The sequence below is a fragment of the Salvelinus namaycush genome, chromosome 31, assembly GCF_016432855.1.
Source record: "Salvelinus namaycush isolate Seneca chromosome 31, SaNama_1.0, whole genome shotgun sequence".
NCBI classification, from domain to species: domain Eukaryota; kingdom Metazoa; phylum Chordata; class Actinopteri; order Salmoniformes; family Salmonidae; genus Salvelinus; species Salvelinus namaycush.
The window spans coordinates 33,065,527-33,091,491 of NC_052337.1; the positions used below are offsets into that span (position 1 = coordinate 33,065,527).

The window sequence follows — 25,965 nt, forward strand, 5'->3', positions numbered from 1 at the left end:
AATGGGTCTGTCATTAGAAATGGACAATAATGTTGCTCTATAGTGACAGATAAAAGTATATAATGTACAAATGTTGAATATTCTAACAACATAAACATAGGCTATTCAAACTCTGCTCCTTTACAGTGATCCAAGTTCAGTTTGGTTTTTCGCTTCTGTATTGGGATACTACAAGTCTCTGGCAGGGGCGAACTGGCCATCTGGCATTTTGGGCAAATGCCAGAGGGGCTGGTCCATTTTTAGCCCAGTGGGCCTGTCTAACTTGTTTATTTTTAATTACCTGGCTGTTGATGGGGGCCTCAACAATTAAAAATGGGCCGGTGTGTTTGAAATGCCAGGGCCGGTTTCTGGTCCCAGTCTCTGGTGCTGTCCAAGAACTGAAGACTAGAAATGTATGTATGTTGCATCACTGCAAATGTGAGGTTAAGTCTCTAAGGATTTGTTGAGGGGTTGGGCCTGGCTGTAGCATGACATCCCTTATAAATGTTGAGCCAAATAAGGCTCAGACATATATAGATGCCCCAGGTGGGATGGATGCAACGGAGTGGATCGAAGCCTTCGTCCGAGGGCTGATGTGTCTGCTAGGGATCCTGGGGAACAACTGGCTTTGTCTCCGCTCTCTCCCTGGACCCAAGTCCAGTCTCCGCACCAATGAGGTCCTCTTCATCAACCTGGCCGTCTCCAACCTCATCACCAACTACCTGGTGGACCTGCCCGATACCATGGCTGACTTTGTTGGCCACTGGTTCCTGGGGGAAGCCTACTGCTGTGTGGTCCAGTTTTGCTCTGACCTGTCAGAGACCAGCAGTGTCTTCTCCACCTTGTTTATTAGTGTGTTCTGGTACCAGAAACTGGTGGGGTCTTTGAAACGCGGAGGAGCTCCGGTCCAGCTGGATAGCCTCCGTCTCATAGCCTGTCTCCTGGCTGGCAGCTGGACAGTGGCTGTGTTATTCAGTGTTCCACAATTATTGTTTCTCCGAGTGGACAGTGGAAATGAGAGCCACGATGACTGTCTAGAAATCTTTCCCTCCCAAACTGCGAGGCAGACCTATGAGCCGTTGTATCTGACCTTCGCTAACGCCCTCCCCATCGCTGGTATAGCGTTTGCTAGCATCCAGATTGTGATCACTCTGCTAAGGAACCAGACACGTATCCAGGGCTTGACTTCGGACCATCACAATGGGACAGCTAATTCTTTACCTAACAATGGACCCTCAGTTGTACACAGCTCGATCAGTTCCCCCCTCTACCAGGTCGAGATCGGGGACAGCATAGTCAGAGCTCCACCCGATCTGAAGAGGTCCTCTCAGCCTCCAGCTAAGCCCAGCCCAGGCTCAGGTACTCAGGTGAGGGCAGCCAAGAGCGTGGTAGCTGTGGCCACTGTGTTTGTGGTGTGCTGGGTGATCCACCTGCTGCTGATGATGGCCAGCAACATCCACACATCCTCCTTGGCGTTGGAGCTGGCCAGCTACATCGGATCCTCTTACACCTGCATCATCCCCTACATCTTCCTCTATGGAGTAAAAAAACTGTCTTGCTCCTGCAGAGGGTAGCTAGATATAGTCATACACAAATTTTCTATTTAGTGGTATCAAACCAAGTGCTTTGAATAATTGTTGCTCTTTTTTTATTTTATCTTTATTTAACTAGGCAAGTCAGTTAAGAACAAATTCTTATTTTCAATGACAGCCTAGGAACAGTGGGCTAACTGCCTTGTTCAGGGGCAGAATTACCGATTTTTAACCTTGTCAGCTCAGGGAGTTGATCTTGCAACCTTTCGGTTACTAGTCCAACACTCTAACCACTAGGCTACCTGCCGCCCCAGATGTCTTTAGGACATCTGTGTTGCCTGAAAATAAATCAAATTAGATTGGCATATCGCCATGATTTCATTAGTGTAGTTATACTAGTGTAAACACAAATTAGAATATACACCATCACGTCTGGGTGAATATCAGTGAACTCCAACTACTCTCTGACAGATGGAGCTAGTGATGGTGACTGACAATTAGAAGTATGTTTATGATGGAAATGTTGTCAACCCTGTAGAATGTTAAGTTACATAAAATACACCATAGATATATACTCACACATGACTTTGATGTTAATGATTTGCTGTAATATCTTATATAAAGTTTGTGTTAACAAGCATTTCAACTTCGAGTTTATTTAAGTGCTTCATGAACTTGGGAAATCAATTCTGCATCTCTGGATTGAAGTCTACTTTAATTGTTTTGTTTCCAGCACATTAAAATCAAAGGCCCGTGTCTGAGTAATTGGAGAAAAGCATCTCAGCAATTATTGCTAAGTTGCAGAGACAACAACCAGCCCTGGGGCACAATTATCCTCTATTAAGGGTAATTATGCCAACAAAAACAACAGGCACACAACAAAGTATGAACAACCCTCTACAATGGGGTGTCTTAATTGTCAACAGTGCTATGAGGCTGGGTGCTGCAGGGCCTTCGGAAAGTATTCAGACCCCTTGACTTATTCCACATTTTGTTACGTTACAGCTTTATTCTAAAATGTATAAAATTGTTTCCCCCCCTCACAAATCTACACACAATACCCCATAATGACAAAGCAGAATACTTATGTAAATATCACATTTACATAACTATTCAGACCCTTTACTCAGTACTTTGTTGAAGCACCTTTGGCAGGGATTACAGCCTCGAGTCGTCTTGGGTATGACGGTACAAGCTTGGCACACCTGTATTTGGCGTGTTTCTCCCATTCTTCTCTGCAGATCCTCTCAAGCTCTGTCAGGTTGGATGGGGAGTGTTGCTGCACAGCTATTTTCAGGTCTCTCCAGAGATGTTCGATCTGGTTCAAGTCCGGGCTCTGGCTGGGCCACTCAAGGACATTCAGAGACTTGTCCCGAAGCCACTCCTGTGTTGTCTTGGCTGTGTGTTTAGGGTCGTTGTCCTGTTGGAAGGTAAACCTTCGTCTGAGGTCCTGAGCGCTCTGGAGCAGGTTTTCATCAAGGATCTCTCTGTACTTGGCTCCGTTCATCTTTGCCTCGATCCTGACTAGTCTCCCAGTCCCTGCCACTGAAAAACATCCCCACAGCATGATGCTGCCACCACCATGCTTCGCCGTAGGGTGGTGCTAAGTTTCCTCCAGACATGATGCTTGGTATTCAGGCCAAAGAGCTCAATCTTGGTTTCATCAGACCAGAGAATCTTGTTTCTCATGGTCTGAGAGTCTTTATGTGCCTTTTGGAAAACTCCAAGTGGGCGGTCATGTGCCTTTTACTGAGGAGTGGCTTCCATCTGGCAACTCTACCATAAAGGCCTGATTGGTGGAGTGCTGGTTGTTCTTCTGGAAGGTTCTCCCATCTCCACAGAGGTACTGTGGAGCTCTTTCAGAGTAACCATCAGGACCTTGGTCACCTCCTTGACCAAGGCCCTTCTCCCCTGATTGCTCAGTTTGGCCAGCTCTAGGAAAAGTCTTGGTGGTTCCAAACTTCTTCCATTTAAGAATGATGGAGGCCACTGTGTTTTTGGGGACCTTCAATGCTGCAGACATTTTTTGGTACCCTTCCCCAGATCTGTGCCTCAACCCAATCCTGTCTCGGAGCTCTACGGACAACTCCTTCAAATTGGTTTTTTCTCTAACATGCAACTGTGGGACCTTACATTGACAGGTGTGTGCCTTTCCATATCATGTCCAATCAATTGAATTTACCACAGGGGGACTCCAATAAAGTTGTAGAAACAGCTCAAGGATGATCAATGGAAACAAGATGCACCGAGCTAAATTTCAGATCTCATAGCAAAGGGTCTGAATGCTTATATAAATATGGTATGTTTATTTTTTATAAATTAGCAAGTCTTAACCTGTTTTCGCTTTGTCATTATGGGGTATTGTGATGTCATTATGGGGTGTTGTGTGTAGATTTGAGGATTCTTATTTATTTAATCCATTTTAGAATAAGGCTGTAACATAAAATGTGGAAAAGGTCAAGGGGTCTGAATACTTTCCGAAGGCACTGTATACACTCAGTGGTCAATTAAGTACACCACCCTCTTAACGAAAACGGTTCACTCCTATAGACAGCGAGTCATATAAAGCAGGATGCAGACAGGCATCCAGTTACTCTTCGATTCAACATTAGAATGGGCAAAACGAGTGACCCAAGCAACTTTTAGAATGCTATGATTGGTGCCAGGCGCACTGGTCCAGTATCTCAGAAACGGCTGTCCTCCTGGGCTTTTAACGCACGACAGTGTCGAGGGTTTTCTGAGAATGGTGCGACAAACAAAAAACATCCAGTCAGCGGGAGTCCTGTGGGCGAAAACAGCTTGTTGATGAGAGAGGTCGAAGGAGAATGGCAAGAATCGAGCTAGCTAACAGTCAGGCCACAAACAGGCAAATAACAGTGCAGTACAACAGTGGTGTGCAGAACGGCATCTCGGGGAAGAACAACTCGTCGGTCCTTGTCACGAATGGACTATTGCAGCAGACGACCACACTGGGTTCCACTCCTATCACCTAAAAACAACAAGCGGCTCCATTGGGCACACAATCACCAATACTGGACAAAACATTACCTGGTCCGACAAATCCCGGTTCCTGTTGCATCATGCCGATGGCAGTCAGGATTTGGCGTAAGCAGCATGATTCCAAGGCCACATCCGGCCTGGTATCAACACTACAGGCTGGTGCCGGTGTTGTAATGTTTCTGGCAGACGTTAGGTCCCTTGATACCAATTGAGCGACATGTCCACGCCCCGAATAATTCAGGCTGTTGTGGAGGCAAGGGGGGCTCACCCAGTACTAGATGGATAAACTAGATACACTGTGGCCAGTTTATATCACAACGGGACCCATACATGGATATCTGTGAACATTCACTTGTGCAAAGAGTTCAAATCAAAGTGTTTCTTTTTTATTTACTGAACAGGTTGCAAATTTTATTATACATTTTTCCCAATACAATCTTAAACAAAAAAACTATGACGAATTGAAATTATTCTATGTATGTAAAATTGGCTTATTTTATAAAATTGCTCATTGCAGGCCTGAGTTCTCAGAGTAAAACTACTTGAACAGCACCCTTATACAAGGCATGGATCGAGGATTTCTGTCTCATCCCTGAAATCTCCGTTGAGTACAACACTCATACAGTCAATTAAATGCCATTTAACTAGTCAGTCAAAAGCAGACACACTGATTAAGGTGTTAAGTCATTCAGAAAAATAAGAAATACTAACAAAACATGTAAAAGTAAGGTTAAGTTATTATAAACCTTTGGCAGAGAATGCATTCTTAGCATAATGTTAGGAGTACCAATATTTTACTCTGTATTACGGAGGTTGATTGGTACAGAAAGCCAAACACTGTCAGCTTAACAGTCTTCTTGACATCTAAACTGTGGGGGGGATTAAACTGGGTTTAAATGAGTGGAGTGATTAAGACAGCGTCCTCAGCTCGCATCAGAGGCTAATGTCCATGGAACAAATACTTAGGCCTGAATCATGGCAGGCATGTAGAAGGAAAGACACTCATGAATGATATCAGCGTGATATCCAGCATGTGGATTCAAGTTTAAACAAATGACAAAGCCATCACAGCAATCATGTAAGTGCATTTCTCCTCTACATACGTACATTCTATATATTTTACCCACATAAGTACAGTAACTCCATATGTAAATGACGATCCCATCCCTGTAAAGTATTGTCCCCTAATTCTGTGTATGACAACAGTTCATGTTTGCCTAACATTAATTTGTGAAACCAATACTATTCCCTCAGACAGCCACCAATAAGTTGTCTTCACTTCTAGGCTTATATCACAAAACAAATGCATACTGTACTTATAAAATAAGTTAAAAATAGGATGTAAAAAGTCTGAAGACAGGGGTGTAGTGAGCTGGTCAATAACCCCTTCATGAGAAATGCGGGGGTGTAGTCCTTTGCGACGCAACTGCAGTCTGAGAAACCTAACTGTATTCTCAATATCACTCCACTATCAAACACCAGCCAGAACAGGAGATATACAGAAGAGTCATGTTATTCAGAACTGTAAACCAGTTTCATTCTGTCTCTTTACTTGCTGATCTTCCTGTGACCCCTGGGAACCTCCTCAGTGAACTTTCTCCAGCTTGGCCTGCAGGGCCTTAAAGTTGCCGATGGTGAGCCGCAGGGTAGAGTTAGGACTCAGGGACTGCAGCTCCACCAGGTAACCACAGATGTTATCCAGACACACATTAGTGAACCGCCGTCTGACAAGATGGGGAAGGAGGAATAGGAGTTAGACTGAGCGTATTAGATAAATTAGAGATACATTTTAAACCTCTTTACAAACAATAATTGTCATGACTACATACGTACACGGGTTGATATGTTTTCAAATGAGAAGCATTGCATAATGAAGAGAGCAGCGACGGTTAACACACGTGGTGATTGGTTAGTTACCGGTCATATGTTGGTACTCTGCTGGGGTCCTCTACGTATCCTGATAGCAGCACATGTATACACTCTACCAGGTGGAGAGGTTTCTTCAGACGCTGCCAACACGGATCCTGGGAGACACAGCCACAGTTCGAGACATTCAGTCTTTTAATATCTACAGAACCTTATTAATTAATCAAATAATGCTCAAGTTGAACAGGTGCAAAATATGATTTTATAATAACCCTTTATTATTAAGAGTATCTTTATCTATTTGTATCCCAAAACTGCCAGCAATAATTGCCCCTCAGGGATGAATAATGGTCATTGAATTTAATTGAGCGATATACCCGTGTCTTGAAAAGTTGGTCGTAGACCTCCAGCAGACGGGGGAGCTGTACTCCTATCTCCTGCATGGTGAAGGTGACAAAGCCCACGTCCCAATTCAGATGACACACCTCCTGCTCCAAAAACTTCACCAGGAATTCTGGAGACAAGACAGTGGAAAAGTACTGTACATTAAACAATTTGCCCATCTCTGTAGTTCAATGGTAGGAGACAACATAGGACAGGTGTTGGTGGATAATGAAGCAATTACAGATTAAACGTCCAGACCCTATAGACATACATAATGAACTGCTAATGTAATTACACTAAGCATGGATGTCTTACATAGAGGAGAATCAGAGAATTGGCTGAATAAATGAAAGTAGGCCTGTGGTTTTACCTAGAGGAAAATATCTGGGTGTTCCTGCGTAGATTTTCCCCAGAGACACCAGTTTGAGACTCAGAGCTCTCATCCTGTCAGCTGGACTCATGGCCACACTGTCACCCAGCTCTGGAATAAAGGAAAAATAACAGAATTCGAGATTTAGGTTGTTTATCTACTTACCCAGAGCCAGACGAACTCATGGATACCATTTTATGTCCGAGTGCAGTTTGGAGATTATTGAAGCTAGCAAATTGTTAGCTTAACGCAATTCCGTGAAGTCTCCCGGTACAGTAGCCAGCTCCTCTCAAAAGCAGGGGAATAGACCTAACTATTCCGAAACTGGGTGGTTGGTCATTTATAGTCTTACAAAGCTATACATCGTTATCAATATTTTACCAATATGTTCATTTCTCTGATAATCATAAAATCTAGATTCTATCCACTTCCGTTTGTCGCATAGAGATGTATGGAGACCGCAACGTTGAATCTGTCCCATTATGGCGTCTTGAGCGCACGGGGAGCACAATTGAGAGAATTTGCCATCTCCATACATCTCTATGCGACAAAAAGGGAAATAAGGAAGTGGATACAATCAATTTTTATGATTATCAGAGAAATTAACATGTATAGCTTTGTAAGACTACACGTAACCAACCACCCAGTTTCGGAGTAGTTAGGTCTATTCCTTAACTACGCAAGAGACAAACGCGTTGGATAACGTCAGGAGCACTTGTCTGTACACACCTTTTTCCATGATCTCCTGCCACAGAGAGTGCACCAGGATGGGGTCAGAGTGACCAGCACAATGGATGATGGCCAGTTTGCATTCAGACAACCGGAAGTGATCTGCAAACTCCCCATACAGCTAGATAGGACAAAGGACAGGGGTATTAAAACATTTACTGTACGGGAGGAAAATGTATTACCAAACAGAACTATTGGAGTGAGGGGCAATGTTAGATATCCATGCACCGTTACCTTGGTGATGTCCATAAGCTCGGAATCCAGTTGTGACATGGCTCCCTGTACAGAGGGATGCTGGGAGTAACGTCTGCTCAGAGTCTCCTGGATCTGGACCTGAATACGCACCACCTGGGAGGCAGGACCAACAATATCAGCTAGAGTTGACAGAGCCCAAATCTAAACCTTATCAAAAAGGGGTCAAAACCTAAAAATTCAGCGAGGAGTTATTTCCCCTCCCCCGTACCTCCATCTTCTCCTCCAGCTCATGCAGGAACTCCCCTTCAGCTCCTTGAGCAGAGATGCAAGAGGAGCTCTTGGCTGACAGGATGGCCCTGGAGATGTACTCCAGCCTCTGCTTCAGGGAGATCTCAGTACTGCACACAGACAGACACATGTATAAGATGTTCGTACTCCTTTTTAACGTCGCTCAGAATCAACATGAATGAGGCCATTTTTCATATGTCAGTGGTAGCGCCGGGCTCTACCACTGAGACACACAGTGTGTGGAAATGGCACATTAAGACTCGGGGGGCTGTTAGGTCGTACCTGTGCATGTCAGCGAGCCTGGCCAGGACGTGAGCTGCCTTGCCAAAGCTACGGCTCTTCTCATAGTACCGCCACAGCAGGTCCATGTTCCGCACCTTACTCTGGTCCTGCTTGATCATGTGCATCAGGTGTTCCTCCAGGTATGGAGAGTTCACCTGGATAGAGGACACACACACACAGAGAAACAGAGAGAGAGAGAGACAGACGATAATAAACCACAACAAAAGATCAGTTTAATGCAACAGACTCATCCACTATAAAGAACAGAACCAGGCATCTCAGGCTGTGACTGTGGGACAATGCCAGAAGGTTCTTACCTCCAGAAGCTTGTCGGTGAGGTCAGCCTGTATGAGCCAGTTGTAGAGGGCTATGTGGAAGAGTTCATCCTGTGACCTCTGGGCCAGACCAATGACCTGCTCAAACTGCCAGGGAGAACGAGAAGATCATGAGATAGCTCATCCATAGCATGAATGAATTGAGGCCAAAATCTTTGGACTAAACATTTTCAGCCTTATACTAAAAAATAATGCTATTATTATTTTTGTAAACAAATTCCTATTATTGTTATTGGGGGTAACAGTCTCCTCCACACAGCACTTACGTGGGCGGTGGCATCCTCATTACTCAGCATGTTGGGGTCAGAGGTCATAACAGGGGGTCCTGGCTGCTTAGGGACACTGGGAGACTGAGGAGCAGCTTTACTCTGGTTCACCAGCTCCTGCATGGTGTCTGTGATGCACTTATAACATGACAACCTACAGGAGGAGACGAGGGGGTGGTCAGTCTGTCAGCACAAGGGAGAAAATAAAAGGGCCAGGACGTCCCTTAGCAGATCTCTATTACCACAGTTTCATGATCAACGTGAACATGTGGTTAGTTACCTCTCCTGGAAGGCCAGTGCTCCAGCCTGGTCCTCCTCTGGTTCTCCGTTCTTATAAAAGTGAGGTCCCAGCCTCTGAGGATCCTTCTTATCTGCTGCAGTCAGGCACAGCTCAAGCACCCCCTCATAAAAACGCACTGAGAGAAAGAAACACCCTTAGCGTCCCATCCACACTAAGCACGAAGAGTCAAGGACATTTCAAATAGTATTAGTGTGATGGCCAGGTGTGTGTGGAGCCTTACCCTGTCTGTACTGGGAGCAGACCAGTGGCAGGTCTGTGTGTTGGCTGATCAGCTGGTAGAGTTGTAGTGACTCTCTCAATGTTCTCTCCTTATCGATCTTAGTCTGGATCTGTCTGGAGCCCTGCAGCAACTCATTAGCCTGGGAGGGACAGAGGGAGGGGGAGATTTAGTTCTGAGATACAGTTGTAAAGGGAAAAAGAAGACTGAAGAGCCAACAGTGGATGCTATGAAACTTTGCCCAGGGACTGCAGAGGGGAATTAACCTTGTAGTCAAAATTGGATGGACATCTTCCCTGTCATATAGACAAATAAAAACACAGCGCGTGTGTTTTTAGACTACCTTTGAGCAGACGCTGTCGTCGCTGCTGTACAGCAAAGGACAGATGTCTCTAAGGTGGGTGCTGATGGCATCTACAGAGGCGGAGTCTTTGATGTAGACGTTGATGAGGGCTGTGATCAGAGCTCCGGTCAGCTCTCGACCCCGGATCACCACGTCCTTAAAACTCGCCCCCTTCATCTGGTCCTGGAACTCCTATTACAAGTCACACACGGGTTACAAACAGGAGACAAGGGAGACATCTTTACAAAAGGACTTCAGAAATACACCCTCCTCCGTATTTATTTGGACAGTGAAGCTAAAATGCAGAAATTTGTCTCCACACTCCAGCATTTTGGATTTGAGATCAAATGTTTCATATGCTGTGACAATACAAAATGTCACCTTTTATTTGAGGGAATGTTCATACATATCATACATAGCAACAGCTCTGGTGGACATTCCAGCAGTCAGCATGCCAATTGCCCGCTCCCTCAAAACTTGAAACATCTGTGGCATTGGGTTGTGTGACAAAACTGCACATTTTAGTGGCCTTTTATTGTCCCCAGCAGGTGCACCTGTGTAATGATCATGCTGTTTAATCAGCTTCTTGATAAGCCACACCTGTCAGGTGGATGGATTATCTTGGCAAAGGAGAAATGCTCACACTAACAGGGATGTAAACAAATTTGTACACAACATTTGAGAGAAATAAGCTTTTTGTGCGTATGGAACATTTCTTGGATCTTTTATTTCAGCTCATGAAACATGTGATCAACACTTTGCATGTTGCATTTATATTTTTGTTCAGTGTAGTTAAGTGTAGTATTTGGTCCCATATTCCTATCATTCCTTAACTGCATCAAGCTTGTGACTCCACAAACTTCTTGGATGCGTTCGCAGTTCGTTTTGGTTGCATTTCGGATTATGTTGTGCCCAATACAAATGAATGGTAAATAATGTATTGTCATTTTGTAGTCACTTTTATTGTAAATAATAATAGATGTTTCTGAACACGTCTACATTAATGTGGATGCTGCTATGGTTATGGGTAATCATGACTAATGATGAAGTGAGAAAGTTAGAGGAACAAAGACCATACCCCACCAAAACGCTGACCTCTCACCATTACCAATAATAGGGGAGGTTACCAATTTTGGGGGGGAGACTAGATACATAAAGTGCTTACATTTGTAAATGGTTAAACAGATATCTATTAAAATACCCTCTAATGAAAGGTAACATTTTGTACTGTCACCTCATTTGAAACATTTGATCTCAAATCCAAAATGCTGGAGTATAGACACAAATGTACACATTTTAGCTGCACTGTTCAAATAAATACGGAGGGGAGTGTGTGTTGATTAACCAATTAGATGAATTAGTCTGACTGACAGCACAATGTAATCCTGCACATCCTGAATATCCAGCGCTGGTTTCTCGGACAGATTAAGCCTGGTCCTGGATTAAAAATCTATCCCAACGGAGAATGGACTAGGCTTAATCTGTGCCCGGGAAACCAGTCCCCAGTGAGGTCATTGGTGCTGGAAGCTTACCATGGGTAGTTCAGAGATGATGATGCTGAACTGGTGGTCACACAGCAGCTTCCACAGGGCCAGGGTCTGACAGGAGCGATGCACCAGCTGCTGGATACCCTGCAGGGACATCTTCTCATAGGCCTGAGCCTCGGCTGTGGACGGGGAAGAGAGAGAAACAGTAGTCACAGAGTACAGAGACCCCAAAATATAAGAATAGTGTGTTCTCATTGGTGTTAGGATTCTACTCCAACAATGCGGTCATTCTAGTTGCTCCTTGATTTGGAATGACAGTTTAACATCCACACATTACTTACTGTGGTACTTCCTCTGGAGTTCCTGCTGGACCTGCTGAGAACTGGCTCCTCCATCAGGCCGCATGAAGCCCAGCAGACGCTGTTGCAGATTGGCTGGAGAGCTGAAACTGCAGATGGGTGGAGTTCAACATGCAAATCAAATACTATTCATTTCACTAGATGACCATAGAAGTGTGGATATATAGTACCTCCCATAAAGCAGCCAGCCCAGGTCTTGGCCATGGGGAGAGGCAGGGTCCAAGGCTCTGTCTTACCTGGCTGCCCCCAGAGACGAGGGGCTGAACTGGGAGTTCTTATCCAGGAAGTCCTTCAGACCACGGAGCTCCAGAAGAACTGACTCCAGATCAGATGAGCTGGCTGTGCTCTCCAACTGGGGGAGAGAGAGAGAGAGAGATTGATCATCCTCAAATTAACTTGCAAAGGAGGACTGTAATATGCTGTTAATGCAATACTCACAATACTGACAGCCTGATTTCCTTTACTGATGGTCTTCTCAACAGCAAGACTCCCGTCCCAGATATTACTGTTAATCAATAACGTTCACAAGTTAGTGAAGTCACTCAAGCCATGCTATAAGTGAAACATATGAGTAACGTCTCTCAGTCCAGTACAAAGTAAAAAAATTGCATTTCCCGAGTACGGAAGCGAGGCCTGAGTACAGTACGCTATCCAGGTGAGGGGACTGACCCCATTATGCGTGCGAAGTAGACACTGATGCCATTGTGTTTCCCTGAGAAGACCACCTCTGGCCCAGAAGACATGCCAGTGATGGGGGCGGAGGGCATGGGCGTGGCAGGTATATAGGGCGTAGACACACTCTGGGGCATCATACCTGAGATTGTTGTCAGGGCACACACACATTAAACACTCGAATGTTGCTAATATTCAGTGGGTGAATGTGTTGAGTACTGTCGACGGGCAAGGCACTCTGCAACAAAAAAAAGACAGGAAAAAGGGCAGTGTACCTGGAACAGGCGTTGCTAAGAAACTAGGGTTAGGCATTGGACTGCTACCAACCGGCATAGGGGACCCTAAAACAACAGGCAGGCAGGAAGTAAGACAAGTGATGCCGACAGACAACTTCTCCTTTATGAGCAGTCTAATTGCAACGCACTGTGTACAACTTATACAAGGGATTTCGACTAGGGCATTATTGGCATGCTACAACGAATGGGAATTCGGGAATGGGAATTTGGCTTTAAGCAGAAATCCTTCCTCAGATGCGCCTCACCTGGTACAGGAGAGCCGAACAGCGCTCCGACGTTGCTAGGAGCAGAATGAGCCGAGGGGAACCTCATCTGAGCCTCTCCTCCATACCTAAAGAAGGCTCTGGTGGCCCACTGAGACACCTCTCTGTCACAGGCAGCACTGGAACAGGCTACTATCAGAGCAGTGGCACACGCCTGCTCCTCCTGAGGTGAAGAGGAGGGTTAGATCAACAAACAGAGAAAGAAAGAGTGTGTGTAGCGGTGCTTGCAGTAACAAGACAATGAGTAATGAGAGACTCCTCTACCCTGTGCAGTTTGAAGAAGCGTTCGACTTCTTCACTCTCGCCACCAGTACCGCTCACCAGTAGGTGGCGCAGCTGGTCCACCGGCCGCAACTTGTGGAAGATGTGACTTCCCTGGAAGACCATGAATAACAACCCATGTATAGACGTTTGTTCACAAAATGACAGACAAGAGTGAACAAGTTTCATCGACCGTGTGAATTTACAGTGCCATTCACGCAGTACAAACTAAGCCGGAAAATCTTGACCGTACCTTGGCAGAGAGAAGGACAAATTTCTGCGGAGGGACATTGTGTTGCTGCACCACGACAGGAGAGTCAGTGAGGGGAACCTGATCCCTATTCAGGGGGGTAGAGATTTTAGGTGCCTTCTCCTCCTTGATGGCACAAAGCGCCCAGGAGTGGCCATCTACATTGGACATCATCTGCAATGATATACACAGACAATATGAGCTATAATATTCTTTGAAGCCAAACAAATACGACATTTAAAAGGAAACTAAATCATAGCATATGCATTGCAAAGTAAGCAGGGTTTTTGACTACACATAGTAGAGTGTCTAATGTCAGCTCTAAAGCAGATGAGGTTTTACATCTCTAATTAACTATGACCCTCACTCCCTCAGCTCCCACCTGAGCCTCCATCAGGGGTTTCTTAAAGGGGAAGGAGTCATGGTTGATGCACCACAGGATGTCACTGTCCTCAGTCTCAGACGCTGCCATCAGGAGAACTCCTGTAGGGATCAACACCAGAGACACATGAGTAAACCTTTAGGAGGACCATTTATAACAGGATAGCGTATACACTGCAGGGTGGCTTTTACCTTTGCTGTGCAGAGCCTTGTGGACCTTGGCAGGCTTCTGTAGGGTGGAGGAGGCAGAGAAGCCTGGAGGCAGGCGGACATGGACCAGAGCAAGCAGACAAGGGCGTGCCCCTGGCTGCTTGACATGTGGTGGGGCAAAGGGAGCAGTGCTGAAGTAGAGACGCACTCCTAAAAGCAGAGATAGAGACCTACATAAGGTCTTTGTACATACTTATTCTGCAATGAAAAGAAAATCAGTATGGCCTCTATATCCTCTCCCATGTCAGTCCGTCTCCTTACCTGCATGAGTGACAGCCAGCAGGTGGCAGTCAGACGACTCCGATCTGTCTATCACAGAGATCTGTATGATGGGTTTAAACACAGAGCGATCTATGGTCCTATATGGAGCGATATAAAAGAACAAAGAGATTAATTTTGATTTGTTCTCAAGCAGTGATGAGCTTTGACCATCTGAACCATTCACTAGCACTCTTTAACCAGAGGTGAGGAGTAGCTGACGAACCTGGCAACGTTCCCTGCTGCAGCCACGATGGAACTCTGTGACATGGCCGCCACACGGCTCATACCCTGCCCATCTACACCCAGATCATACACCTGGAACAGACAACATCAGCTTTTAACTCAAGGTCCTAATTCAGCGTTTCCCAAACTAGGGGTCGCGACCCCACGTGGAGTCGCCTGATATGAAAATGGGGTCGTGGGAGAATTTCCAAAATCCTGATTTTTTGCGCATTCAAATTACGTATCGTCATTGTATCTCAAAATCATTGTAACGTGGTTAAACTTAAAATCTAAATTTAAACTATTGAAATCTAAAAGATAAAACTCAACCAGAGTACCCTTAGATCGTGGGGAAATGCGCTTGAATCAGAATAATCCAAGTGCAACAGTCAAGTGCGGCCTTTCGAGCAGTCATGTGGACATATGCTGCAGACAAAGCATTGACAGGTCCATCACGGAGGAGTTTTGGTTCCTGACTCAGAAGGGAATACCCTGCAGTCTCTCTCAGAGCGTTAAAACTCATGGTACCCTTTGCCAACTCACATCTGTGTGAAGCTGGATTAATTGCTCTCTTCTGCATTAAAACCAAATATCGATCCAGGTTGGATGTGACAGCAGAAATGAGGTGCGCACTGTTGACCACGCCCCCTGACCTTCAGCAGCTCTAATGCGACATGAATGAAGCACACCGATCTCATCAGTGGTGATGAGATAGGATACATTATGTCAGTCCAATTAGCAATTGGCTGTTATAGGCCCAAATTAAAAGTATGTGATGGTGAGTTGACAAGACAATCAGAAATACTGTTACAATGTTTTGCAATTGACTGCAATAGTCCCAAATAAAAAAGTAAACACCGGCTGTTAATCACATAATTTTCAGATATCAAAATGGGGTCGTGGATGAAATAAATGTGGGAACCCCTGTTCTAAATAGAACATTTTGAAATGTCTGACAAAGTTCTACCCAAAGCATCATCCAATTCCACAAATCCTCAAATAAACATATTGATATTTACTACAGTGCTACCATTCAAATAGTTAAACTCTTATGGATTGTGTACCTGTAGAACCCCCTTCTCTGAGCGGGTGAAGAGTGTGTTACGGGAGTTGTCAATGGCAATCTGCACTACCGGGTCTGTGGGGCACCAAGATAGAAAAGTTGTCAAATTCAATTCAAGAACTAGAGCATAAGAAAGTTCCAATTCCACAAGGAGCCTCCGAACTATCCTTACCGTCCTCAGAGAAGGAGAACTGGAGCAGAGAGGGGACTAGGAAGGACAGGCTGCTTTTGGAGTGGTTAATCTTCTTACAGCGTTGGCTGAACCAGCCTGCCTCGGCCTGGTAGGCTACCTCATACAGGCAGCCATCTTTCCCTGCCAGGAAGATGCGGCCCAGGTCGGTGGAAGTGATGGCCAGGAGGTAGGTGTTGTCTGTGGGGATGGAGTACAGCGGGTCTGGTAGTAACTGCATCCCTCCAGACATGCTGTCATTCAACCCTGATAAAGAGAGGAACAGAGGAAAGAGAAGTTGAGAGAGAGTAGATCAATTTCTGAAGTAGTCCATGGTGGGTTAAAGACATCCTCCAGTGATTTTTATACTTTTCCTGTTGAAAAGCGATATCCCAAGTATAAATACAGTAAAGTACACACACACAGACTAAAGGGCAGTGGTGGAAAAAGTACCCAATTGTCATACTTGAGTAAAAGTAAAAGGTAACTTTATAGAAAATTACTCAAGTAAAAGTCACCCTGTAAAATACTACTTGAGTAAAAGTCTAAAAGTATTTGGTTTTAAATATACTTTGGTTTTAAAGTACAAATACTTTCAAATTCCTTATATTAAGCAAACCAAATGGCACCATTTTCTTTTTTATTTACCGATAGCCAGTGGCACACTCCAACACAATTTACAAACTAAGCATGTGTGTTTAGTGAGTCCGCCAGATCAGAGGCAGTAGGGTAGGGCTGGGCGATATGGCCAAAATATATCATGGCATTTTCCAAATTTTTGACGGTATGATGGTATTTTATGCTTTTGATTAAAAGTTGGCTTTACGAGTAGTGTGTGACAACACATATATTCTAAATTACTTCAATGGGCCTCTCCATTCGGATTGTTTTATACTGTTCAATTTAAACTTACACCTAAAATTATTTCCTGCACTCATTTGAGAATTTCCATACTGCCACGATATACGCAAAAATACTAGGCCTTATTTAACCAACTGTTGCAATTGCGATCAAAACCCTTGGGTGAACTTTTGGAATCATGGAAATATAATTTATTATAATTCTATAGTTAGAATATAAATAAAAGTGGGCACTTTGAATACAGTGTTTGACATGACAACGAATGAAAATGCCATAGACGAGTTATTGTGACATAGGTAGGAACCAAAGTGATGTTCAGTGTTTCCTAGGGGACCCTATAATCTTTGGCTACATTAAATCTTTATTCATATAGCCAACATATTCATGCTTCGCCTATTCCGCTTTGATTTAGAAGATACTGTTGCACAAACATGCTGATTTAAGCCTCCACCAGTAATGGTATCAGGCGGTATTAGCTAGCTACGTTTGCTCTGACTCAGTACTTTTGTTAGCTAGTTAGTCAGCTAACACTGTAAGTAAGCTTAACTTGCTAAGAAAATACAAACTAGATGTAAGAAACACAAACTAATATTGTAATTATATAACGCTTGTGGATTTATATTAAGATCAAAGTGGAAACACCATCATTGTCATCAACATTGTTTTATGTGCTGCATTGACCATGCAGACTGAACGAAAGTGTCTCGTGGTCAAGCAACAACAAATGCGCTCCTTGAGTGACGGGGTGGCACTAGGTCTGTGTGGAAAGCGGCATGGAGAGAGAGAGGGAGCGAGATGACTCAAGTAGCAGAGTAAACTATAAAATTGGACGTTACACAAGGCGTATTACATTTAACAAACCAAACATTAAAATACCGTTATAGAAGGTAAAGTAAAAACCCAAACCGGTCCGTGCATAAATACCGATATATAGTAAAATACGGTGTACCGCCCAGCCCTACAGTAGCTATGACCAGGATGTTCTCTTGTTAAGTGTGTGAATTCGATCATTTTCCTGTCCTGCTAAGCATTCAAAATGTATTGAGTACTTTTAGGTGTCAGAGAAAATGTATTGGGTAAAAACTACATTATTTTCTTTAGGAATGTAGTGAAGTAAAAGTTGTCAAATATAAAATAGTAAAGATACCCCAAAAAACAACTTAAGCAGTACTTCAAAGTATTTTTACTTAAGTACTTTACAACACTGCTAAAGGGTAAAAAAATATGTTTTATTAGTGTTTAGGCAACTGCAAAATTCAAGGAGTAGGTCATTCAAGCAGTTGGACTGATGGTGACTTTGTGATGTCATTAGCCTCCCATCTTGCTTGAGGAACAATAGAGAACAAAAGAGGAAAAGAGCACCCCCCACTTGTGCCATGTCATGAGGACACCCGGAACACCTATTGAGATGTGCCATTTGTTAAAGGGATACTTTGAGATTTTGGCAATGAGGCCCCTTTACCTACTTCCCCAGAGTCAGATGAACACCTGGATACCATTTTTGTCTTTGTCAAGTATGAATGAAGTTAGAGGTAGTTTCGGGGGCCAATGCTAACTAGCATAAACATGATTGGAAGTCTATGGGTATCCGCTAGCATGCTTAGATAGCAATTGCACAACAGCTAGTTAGCAACTACAATCAGAGACAAAAATGGTGTCCAGGAGTTAATCTGCCTCATTGCCAAAATCCCAAAGTATCCCCTTAAGTAAATAAGGTGTTAAATGAGGTGAAAAGGAGACTGGAGTAGGACTTTAATACTAATACCAAAAACACAAACATAATTAAACCAATCAACCAATTTCAAAACTGTATGCCGTATTGATGACACCGGGTTGTGTGCTTCAGGTCTAGGAGGATCATCATTACTCACCTGCCTGAGCTTTAGGAAAGCTGAGCCCCAGGATCACTACATCCACAGGAGTGGCTAGGACCAACAGGAAGTGGATGTGTGGCTGGAAAATCCCTGTGGAAAAAATTAAGTTAAAAAAGGTCCAATGCAGCCATTTTTATCTCAATATCAAATGTTTTTGGGTAACAATTAAGTACCTTACTCTTAGATTTTTGACCATTTTAGATTGAATACAAGACACAAAAATAGCTTCTTAGCAAAGAGGAATTTCTCAAGCTAAAATTTTGCTAGGACTGTCTGGGAGTGGTCTGAGTGGGGAGGGAAAAACTAGCCGTTATTGGCAAAGAGGTTTGGAACACTTTCTTATTGGTCTATTAAATAATTTACAGCCTGGTGATGTCACCAGGCAGGCAAAAACTCTATTCCGTCACAACAGGTTGAAATATCAGGCTTTCCCCCCCAAACAGCTCTTACACTAAATGGGCATTATCGTTTTCACAATATTATTCCAGCCTCAGTGTGGAAATAAGTTTATTAGGTACACCACCCTGTTCACAAAAAAGGCTCGCTCCTACAGACAGTGAGTCACTTGGCCGTGGCCTGCTATATAAAGCAGGCAGACAGGCATTGAAGCGTTCACTTAATGTTTGATTGAATGCTAGAATGTGAAACTAGTGACCTAAGTGACTTTGAGCGCGGTACGATCGGTGCCAGGAGCGCCGGATCAAGTATCTCAGAAATGGCCGCCATCCTGGGCTTTCCACGTACGACAGTGTCTAGGGTTCACAGAATAGTGCAACAAACAAATAACATCCAATCAGCGACAGTCCTGTAGGTGAAAACAGCTAGTCGAAGGAAAATGGCAAAAATCGTGCCAGCTAACAGGCGGGCCACAGACAGACAAATAATTATGCAGTACAACAGGTGTGCAGAGCAGCATATCAGAACGCACAATTCGTTGATCCTTGTCACAGATGGGCTATCGCAGCAGACGACCAGACCGGGTTCCACTCCTTTAAGCTAAAAATAAGAAGAACCGGCTCAAGTGGACACGGAATCACTGGACAACTAAGGAGTGGAAAAATATTTCCTGGTCCGACGAATGCTGTGGAGTCATGCTGATGACGAATCAGGATTTGGCGAAAGCAGCATGAGTCCATGAACCCATCTTGCCTGGTGTCATTGGTACATGCTGGTGGCGGTGGTGTAAGGAATGTTTTCCTGGCAACAAACTTTTCCGGCACATTGTAGAATCCATGCACCAGAGAATTCAGGCTGTTCTGTAGGCAAAAGGGGGTCCGACCAGGTACTAGATAGGTGTACATAATATCTATACACAGTACCAGTCAAAGGTTTGGACACCTACTCATTCCAGGGTTTTCCTGTATTTTTCACAATTTTCTACATTGTAGAATAGTGAATACATCAAAATGATTAAATAACACATATGGAATCATTTAGTATCCAAAAAAAGTGTTACACAAATCAAAAAATATTTTATATTTGAGATTCTTCAAAGAAAGTCCCTTTATCTTAGCACTCTTAGCATTCTCTCAACCAGCTCTCTGGTTACAGCCTCATTCTAAAATTGAATAAATAGTTTTTGCCCCATAATGACAAAGCAAAAAAATAAGTTTAGAAAATGTTGCACATTTTATACAAATACAAAAATGTCAATATCACATTTACGTAAGTATTCAGACCCTTTACTCAGTACTTTGTTGAAGAACCTTTGGCAGCGATTACAGCATCGAGTCTTCTTGGGTATGATGCTACTTAATATAATGTTTACATACCCTTACTCATCTCATATGTATATGTATATACTGTACTCTATATCATCTACTGCATCTTGCCATCTTTATGTAATACATGTATCACTAGCCACTTTAAACTATGCCACTTTATGTTTATATACCCTACATTACTCATCTCATATGTATAGTCTGTACTCTATACCATCTACTGCATCTTGCCTATGCCGTTCTGTACCATCACTCATTCATATATCTTTATGTACATATTCTTTATCCCTTTACATTTGTGTGTATAAGGTAGTAGTTGTGGAATTGTTAGGTTAGATTACTTGTTGGTTATTACTGCATTGTCGGAACTAGAAGCACAAGCATTTCGCTACACTTGCATTAACATCTGCTAACCATGTGTATGTGACAAATAAATTTGATTTGATTTGATGCTACAAGCTTGGCACACCTGTATTTGGGGAGTTTCTCCAATTCTTCTCTGCAGATCCTCTCAAGCTCTGTCAGGTAGGATGGAGAGCGCTGCTGCACAGCTAATTTTAGGTCTCTCCATAGATGTTTGAGTTCAAGTCCGAGCTCTGGCTGGGCCACTCAAGGACATTTAGAGACTTGTCCCGAAGCTCCTGCGTTGTCTTGCCTGTGTGCTTAGGGTCCTTGTCCTTCGTCCCCAGTCTGAGGTCCTGAGCGCTCTGGAGTGGATTTTCATCAAGGATCTCTTTTTACTTTGCTCCGTTCATCTTTGCCTTGATCCTGACTAGTCCCCAAGTCTCTGCCACTGAAAAACATCCCCACAGCATGATGCTGCCACCACCATGCTTCACTGTAGGGATGGTGCCAGGTTTCCTCCAAACATGACACTTGGCATTCAGGCCAAACAGTTTAACCTTGGTTTCATCAGCAGAGAATCTTGTTTCTCATGGTCTGAGAGTCTTAACAGCGAAAACACAATATAGCATTATATTAGCTTACCACAATAGCCAGAAACACAAGCCATTCCCCAGCAGCAAAAGTTAGCGATCGTAACAAACCAGCAAAAGATATATAATTTTTGACTAACCTTGATAAGCTTCATCAGATGACAGTCCTATAACATCAGGTTATACATACACTTATGTTTTGTTCGAAAATGTGTATATTTAGAGCTGAAATCAGTGGTTATACATTGTGCTAACGTAGCATCTTTTTCCCACAACGTCCGGATATTTTTCTGGCACTCACATATTCTGACCAAATAACTATTCATAAACATAACTAAAAAATACATGTTGTATAGGAAATGATAGATACACTAGTTCTTAATGCAATCGCCGTGTTAGAATTCTAAAAATAACTTCATTACGATATGCAGTTTACGTTATGGCGAGAGCGTGCCCAAAACCTGGACGCAAACTACTAGTTCACATGTACGACAGATATATGAAATAACATCATAAAATGGGTCCTACTTTTGCTGATCTTCCATCAGAATGTTGTACAAGGGGTCCTTTGTCCAGAACAATCGTTGTTTGGTTTTAGAACGGCCTTTTTCCCTCTCGATTTAGCAAGCACACTTGCCAAGTGGTGCGAATCTCTCCATCGTCAACAAACTCAGAGAACGGAACACGGCAAAACTCCCGAAAAAATTTCAATAATCTGATTAAACTATATTGAAAAAACATACTTTACGATCATATTGTCACATGTATCAAATAAAATCAAAGCCGGAGATATTAGTCGTCCATAACGACAGCTTATCAGAAGGCAAATCCAGGTGCCTTCACACGCTCTCCAGAAAACAGGAAACTGGTGACACGTCATGCCGAAAGCTATTATGCGACCCCAGATCAAGTTACACACTCCATTTCTTCTCTCACTGCCTGTCGACATCTAGTGGAAGACGTATGAAGTGCATCTAAACTAATAAATATCAAGGACTTTAATAGGCAGGCCCTAGAACAGTGCATCGATTTCAGATTTTCCACTCCCTGTCAGGAAGTTTGCTGCAAAAGGAGTTCTGTTTTACTCACAGATATAATTCAAACGGTTTTAGAAACTAGAGAGTGTTTTCTATCCAATAGTAATAATAATATGCATATTGTACGAGCAAGAATTGAGTACGAGGCCGTTTGAAATGGGCACCTTTTATCCGGCTACTCAATACTGCCCCTGCAGCCCAAACAGGTTAAGGTGCCTTTTGGCAAACACCAAGCAGGTTTTCATGTGCCTTTTACTGAAGAGTGGCTTCCGTCTGGCCAGTCTACCATAAAGGCCTGATTGGTGGTGCTGCAGAGATGCTTGTCCTTCTGGAAGTTTCTCCAATCATCACAGAGGAACTATGGAGATCTTTCAGAGTGACCATCAGGTTCTTGGTCACCTCCCTGACCAAGGCCCTTCTCCCCCGATTGATCAGTTTGGCCGGGCTGCCAGCTCTAGGAAAAGTCTTGGTGCTTCCAAACTTGTTCCATTTAAGAATGATGGAGGCCACTGTGTTCTTGGGGACCTTCAATGTTGCAGAAATGACTTGGTACACTTCCCCAGATCTGTGCCTCGACACAGTCCTGTCTTGGATCTTACAGACAATTCCTTCGACCTCATGGCTTGGTTTTTGCTCTGACATGCACTGTCAACTGTGGGACATTATATAGACAGGTGTGTGCCTTTCCAAATCATGTCCAATCAAAAGAATTTACCACAGGTGGACTCCAATCAAGTTATAGAAACATCTCAAGGTTGATCAATAGAAACAGGATGCACCTGAGCTCAATTTCGAGTCTCATAGCAAAAGGTCTGAATACTTAAGGTATATCTGTTTATTATTTTTTAATACATTTGCTAAAAAAAAAAAAGTAAAAAGTGTTTTCGCTTTGTCATTATGGGGGTATTGTGTGTAGATTGCTGAGGATTTTTTGTTATTTAATCCATTTTAGAATAAGGCTGTAACGTAACAAAATGTGGAAAAAGTAATGTGGTCTGAATACTTTCCGAAGGCACTGTATACACATAGAAAAATCACATTTTTGACTGCACTGGGGCTTGAACCCAAACACCTACAGAGTGGTTGTAATTTTGAATAAAGGAAACACAGCTCAGGTGAAAGTGTGTTGCCATTTTACCTGCTTTAGGTTTGACCAGCCCCACGGACAGGATGGTTTCACTGAGCCCGTCAAAATATGCAACGTCCCCCCTGTGGAACAAAGTGATGACAGTGTCCAATGAAAATGGGTCCATGTTTACTGCTCTTGCAATGTTTTTTTTTTTTTTTTAACTAAATAACTTAATTTATGAGTGCTTGGTACTCACCCATCCTCATAATTCCACATGAAGATATCGTTGTCAATGGTGAGCCATGCTCGACAGATTTCAGGAAAAACTCCCATCATACAATTGCACTGCATATCTGTTAGGGGAAGGTTAAGGGCTGGGCAGCTTTTCTGAAATGGTGGTTAGTTTTACACAGTTCACATAATCCTGCACAGGCATTTCTGAGTTCTATGGGTGAGACCTGGACAGTTGGACACAGCTCCCTATGTGTATTCTGATTCAGAGGGGTTGGGTTCAATGCGGAAGACAATTCAGTTGAAGGCATTCAGTTGTACAACTGACTAAGTATCCCCCTTTCCTCCCCCTAGTCTCTGAAAAGGATACGGCTGAATTGCTCCACCAGCTCAGGGGGTAGGGGAACCCTTCGGACTGCACTGAGCTCAGGGAGGTTTGGCACACTGATCAGCCCAGGTCCCTGAAGAGGGTAGTCCATGTCCGACCCCCCAGACAAAGATGGCATGTCTGCAACACAGAGTGGGGAGTGAACTAAGCCCTGAGATGTGGCTGAAGCCTCCCTAGACACAGTAAGCTGGCTACAGCCAAAATAGCAGGGCTAAAGTGTCTTGTGAGATTAATTGATATGACAAACTTGAACATATAACCTTGCACCGCCAACTACTTGACTTACTGTGTGAGGGGACATTAAGAAGCTCTGAGAGATCAGGGAAGCAGCGGTCATCCTGAAGGTGTCTGTCTATGAGCCGGCCGGAGCTCTCCAGCGCTTCCGCAAGGGCAGCAGCAGGACTGCTGGGTCCCAAGGTGGACGGCATGTTTGACACTGTGGGACTGATGAGATTCGCATGAGAAGATGAAAATAACATTTCAGCACCACTGTGACGTCAGCCGTGGTCAAAATCCAACCACAAACAAACCAGACTGTCACCGAAGGTGCAACTTTACGGATAGACATGTCCCCTAACTTGAAAACTATACGACAGATGAAAAGCAGTATGGACATAGACGGAGTTGATTATATGGCAAACATAGAGTAGCCAACTAGCAAGCTCAATTTAGCCTGTCCAACCCCGTCTCCACGTTCTGCAATGACTCTGTAGCTAGTTAACGTTAGCTAGTCAATTAAATTAGTTACACACAACACTTGTTTATCAAAAGGCTATTGGAAGTTATAAAAGTAAGTGTGGCGACTAACTTGTGAAACTGGATGAGTTAGCTATCTAAACTAGTTATATAGTAGGTTAATAGCACATAATAGCACATCTTGCTAACACTAAAATAGCTAAAAACGCGGGCTAAACCCTGTTTATTCTAAGCTGCAAGCTAACGTTAGCTAGCTAACGTTAAGTGAGATTTGTTGAATAACGCTCGCTACTTTTCTTACATCTTACCCTACAGAAAGAAGTCCGGACGTAATTAATTGTTAACACAATGTGTGATAAGCAAATTATTCTAGTCTTCGGTGTAAACAAGTGTAGCAGCTAGCCCGCCAGCCTCATGACACTTTTGAAGAGGGTGAAAGGTTATAGGATGTACTTCCTGTGTAATTTCAAATACGCTTTAGAAGTGAATTTCTACATGCTCTCTATACTAATGGCATTTGCAAAAGTGTTGAACTTGTCATAATATTTCGTTGCCCAGACTAAAACGACTGACCTTTTTTTCTTCTTTTCAGTCGATAGAATCTGTTCTTGCAGCACAACGGACACTGTAATTACAATTTCTGTCCACTAAGAAGCGCCAGCGTATTAACTATAGGTTTGTACATGGTACATACATACCAGTTGAAGTGCTGAACGCATGTGCGAAATATCCAAACGCCTCTCCTTTCGGGCAGAAACAGAGCGCTCTGATTTTGGGCGGCAGATAGCATAGCGGGTAGGAGCGTTAGGCCAGTAACTTAAAGGTTGCCAGATCGAATCCCCGAGCTGACAATGTAAAAAGCTGTACTACCCCTGAGCAAGGCCGTTAATCGACATCCACGTCCGTCCAACAGTGGGTTAAGGCAGCCCCCAGCACCTCTCTGATTCAGAGGGGTTTGGTTAAATGTGGAAGATATATTTCAAAGCATTCAGTTGTACAACTAACTAGGTATCCCCCTTTCCCTAATGAGCTACTTGACTTTTTTAGCCTGAAACAAAAAAAAAACAGCTTGGCATTCAGCACTTGACAGATATGTTGGGACAGGCAACAAACTTTCTTTACGGCACAAATCCATATTAATATTTTTCTGAATATTAATTTTCTTATGCGGA

General features: G+C 43.5%; 2 protein-coding genes across 4 annotated transcripts; one reads left to right on the forward strand and one right to left on the reverse strand.

Moving 5' to 3' along the window:
• Positions 1-530: 530 nt before the first annotated feature.
• LOC120025560 (alpha-1B adrenergic receptor) lies at positions 531-1,553 on the forward strand. Its single transcript, XM_038970118.1, has one exon. It carries the CDS (start codon positions 531-533, stop codon positions 1,551-1,553), a length of 1,023 nt encoding a protein of 340 aa, XP_038826046.1.
• Positions 1,554-4,875: 3,322 nt separating this feature from the next.
• On the reverse strand, positions 4,876-25,213 carry LOC120025790 (nuclear pore complex protein Nup155-like). Of its 3 annotated transcripts, none has more exons than XM_038970439.1 (34): positions 25,102-25,213; positions 24,384-24,541; positions 24,080-24,217; positions 23,735-23,831; positions 23,548-23,618; positions 18,714-18,806; positions 15,985-16,248; positions 15,814-15,887; positions 14,751-14,842; positions 14,528-14,625; positions 14,249-14,416; positions 14,058-14,158; positions 13,679-13,849; positions 13,429-13,539; positions 13,147-13,327; positions 12,881-12,946; positions 12,603-12,747; positions 12,372-12,438; positions 12,170-12,285; positions 11,916-12,022; positions 11,620-11,753; positions 10,088-10,279; positions 9,748-9,886; positions 9,507-9,642; positions 9,227-9,380; positions 8,943-9,047; positions 8,626-8,780; positions 8,324-8,453; positions 8,095-8,208; positions 7,861-7,981; positions 7,132-7,242; positions 6,755-6,891; positions 6,429-6,535; positions 4,876-6,235 (listed from the first exon to the last, which is right to left on the reverse strand). In XM_038970439.1, exons 2-34 carry the CDS (start codon positions 24,523-24,525, stop codon positions 6,097-6,099), a joined length of 4,176 nt encoding a protein of 1,391 aa, XP_038826367.1. In that variant the 5' UTR covers positions 24,526-24,541; positions 25,102-25,213; the 3' UTR covers positions 4,876-6,096. The 3 variants fall into 3 exon arrangements, with proteins under 3 accessions (XP_038826367.1, XP_038826368.1, XP_038826369.1); XM_038970440.1 differs by having other exon boundaries at positions 25,095-25,213; XM_038970441.1 differs by lacking the exon at positions 13,429-13,539.
• Between the last annotated feature and the right edge of the window lie 752 nt (positions 25,214-25,965).

What these genes read in the sequence shown, in the direction of transcription:
- LOC120025560 (XM_038970118.1), top strand. Translation starts at nt 531, where the DNA reads ATGGATGCAACGGAGTGGATCGAAGCCTTCGTCCGAGGGCTGATGTGT.
- LOC120025790 (XM_038970439.1), bottom strand. Translation starts at nt 24,525, where the DNA reads ATGCCGTCCACCTTGGGACCCAGCAGTCCTGCTGCTGCCCTTGCGGAA. An exon ending in GTTCTCCTTCTCTGAGGACG is followed by an intron (nt 15,888 to 15,984) that starts GTAAGGATAGTT and finishes GGTGCCCCACAG; the next exon opens with ACCCGGTAGTGCAGATTGCC. An exon ending in GCACTGGCCTTCCAGGAGAG is followed by an intron (nt 9,381 to 9,506) that starts GTAACTAACCAC and finishes CTCCTCCTGTAG; the next exon opens with GTTGTCATGTTATAAGTGCA.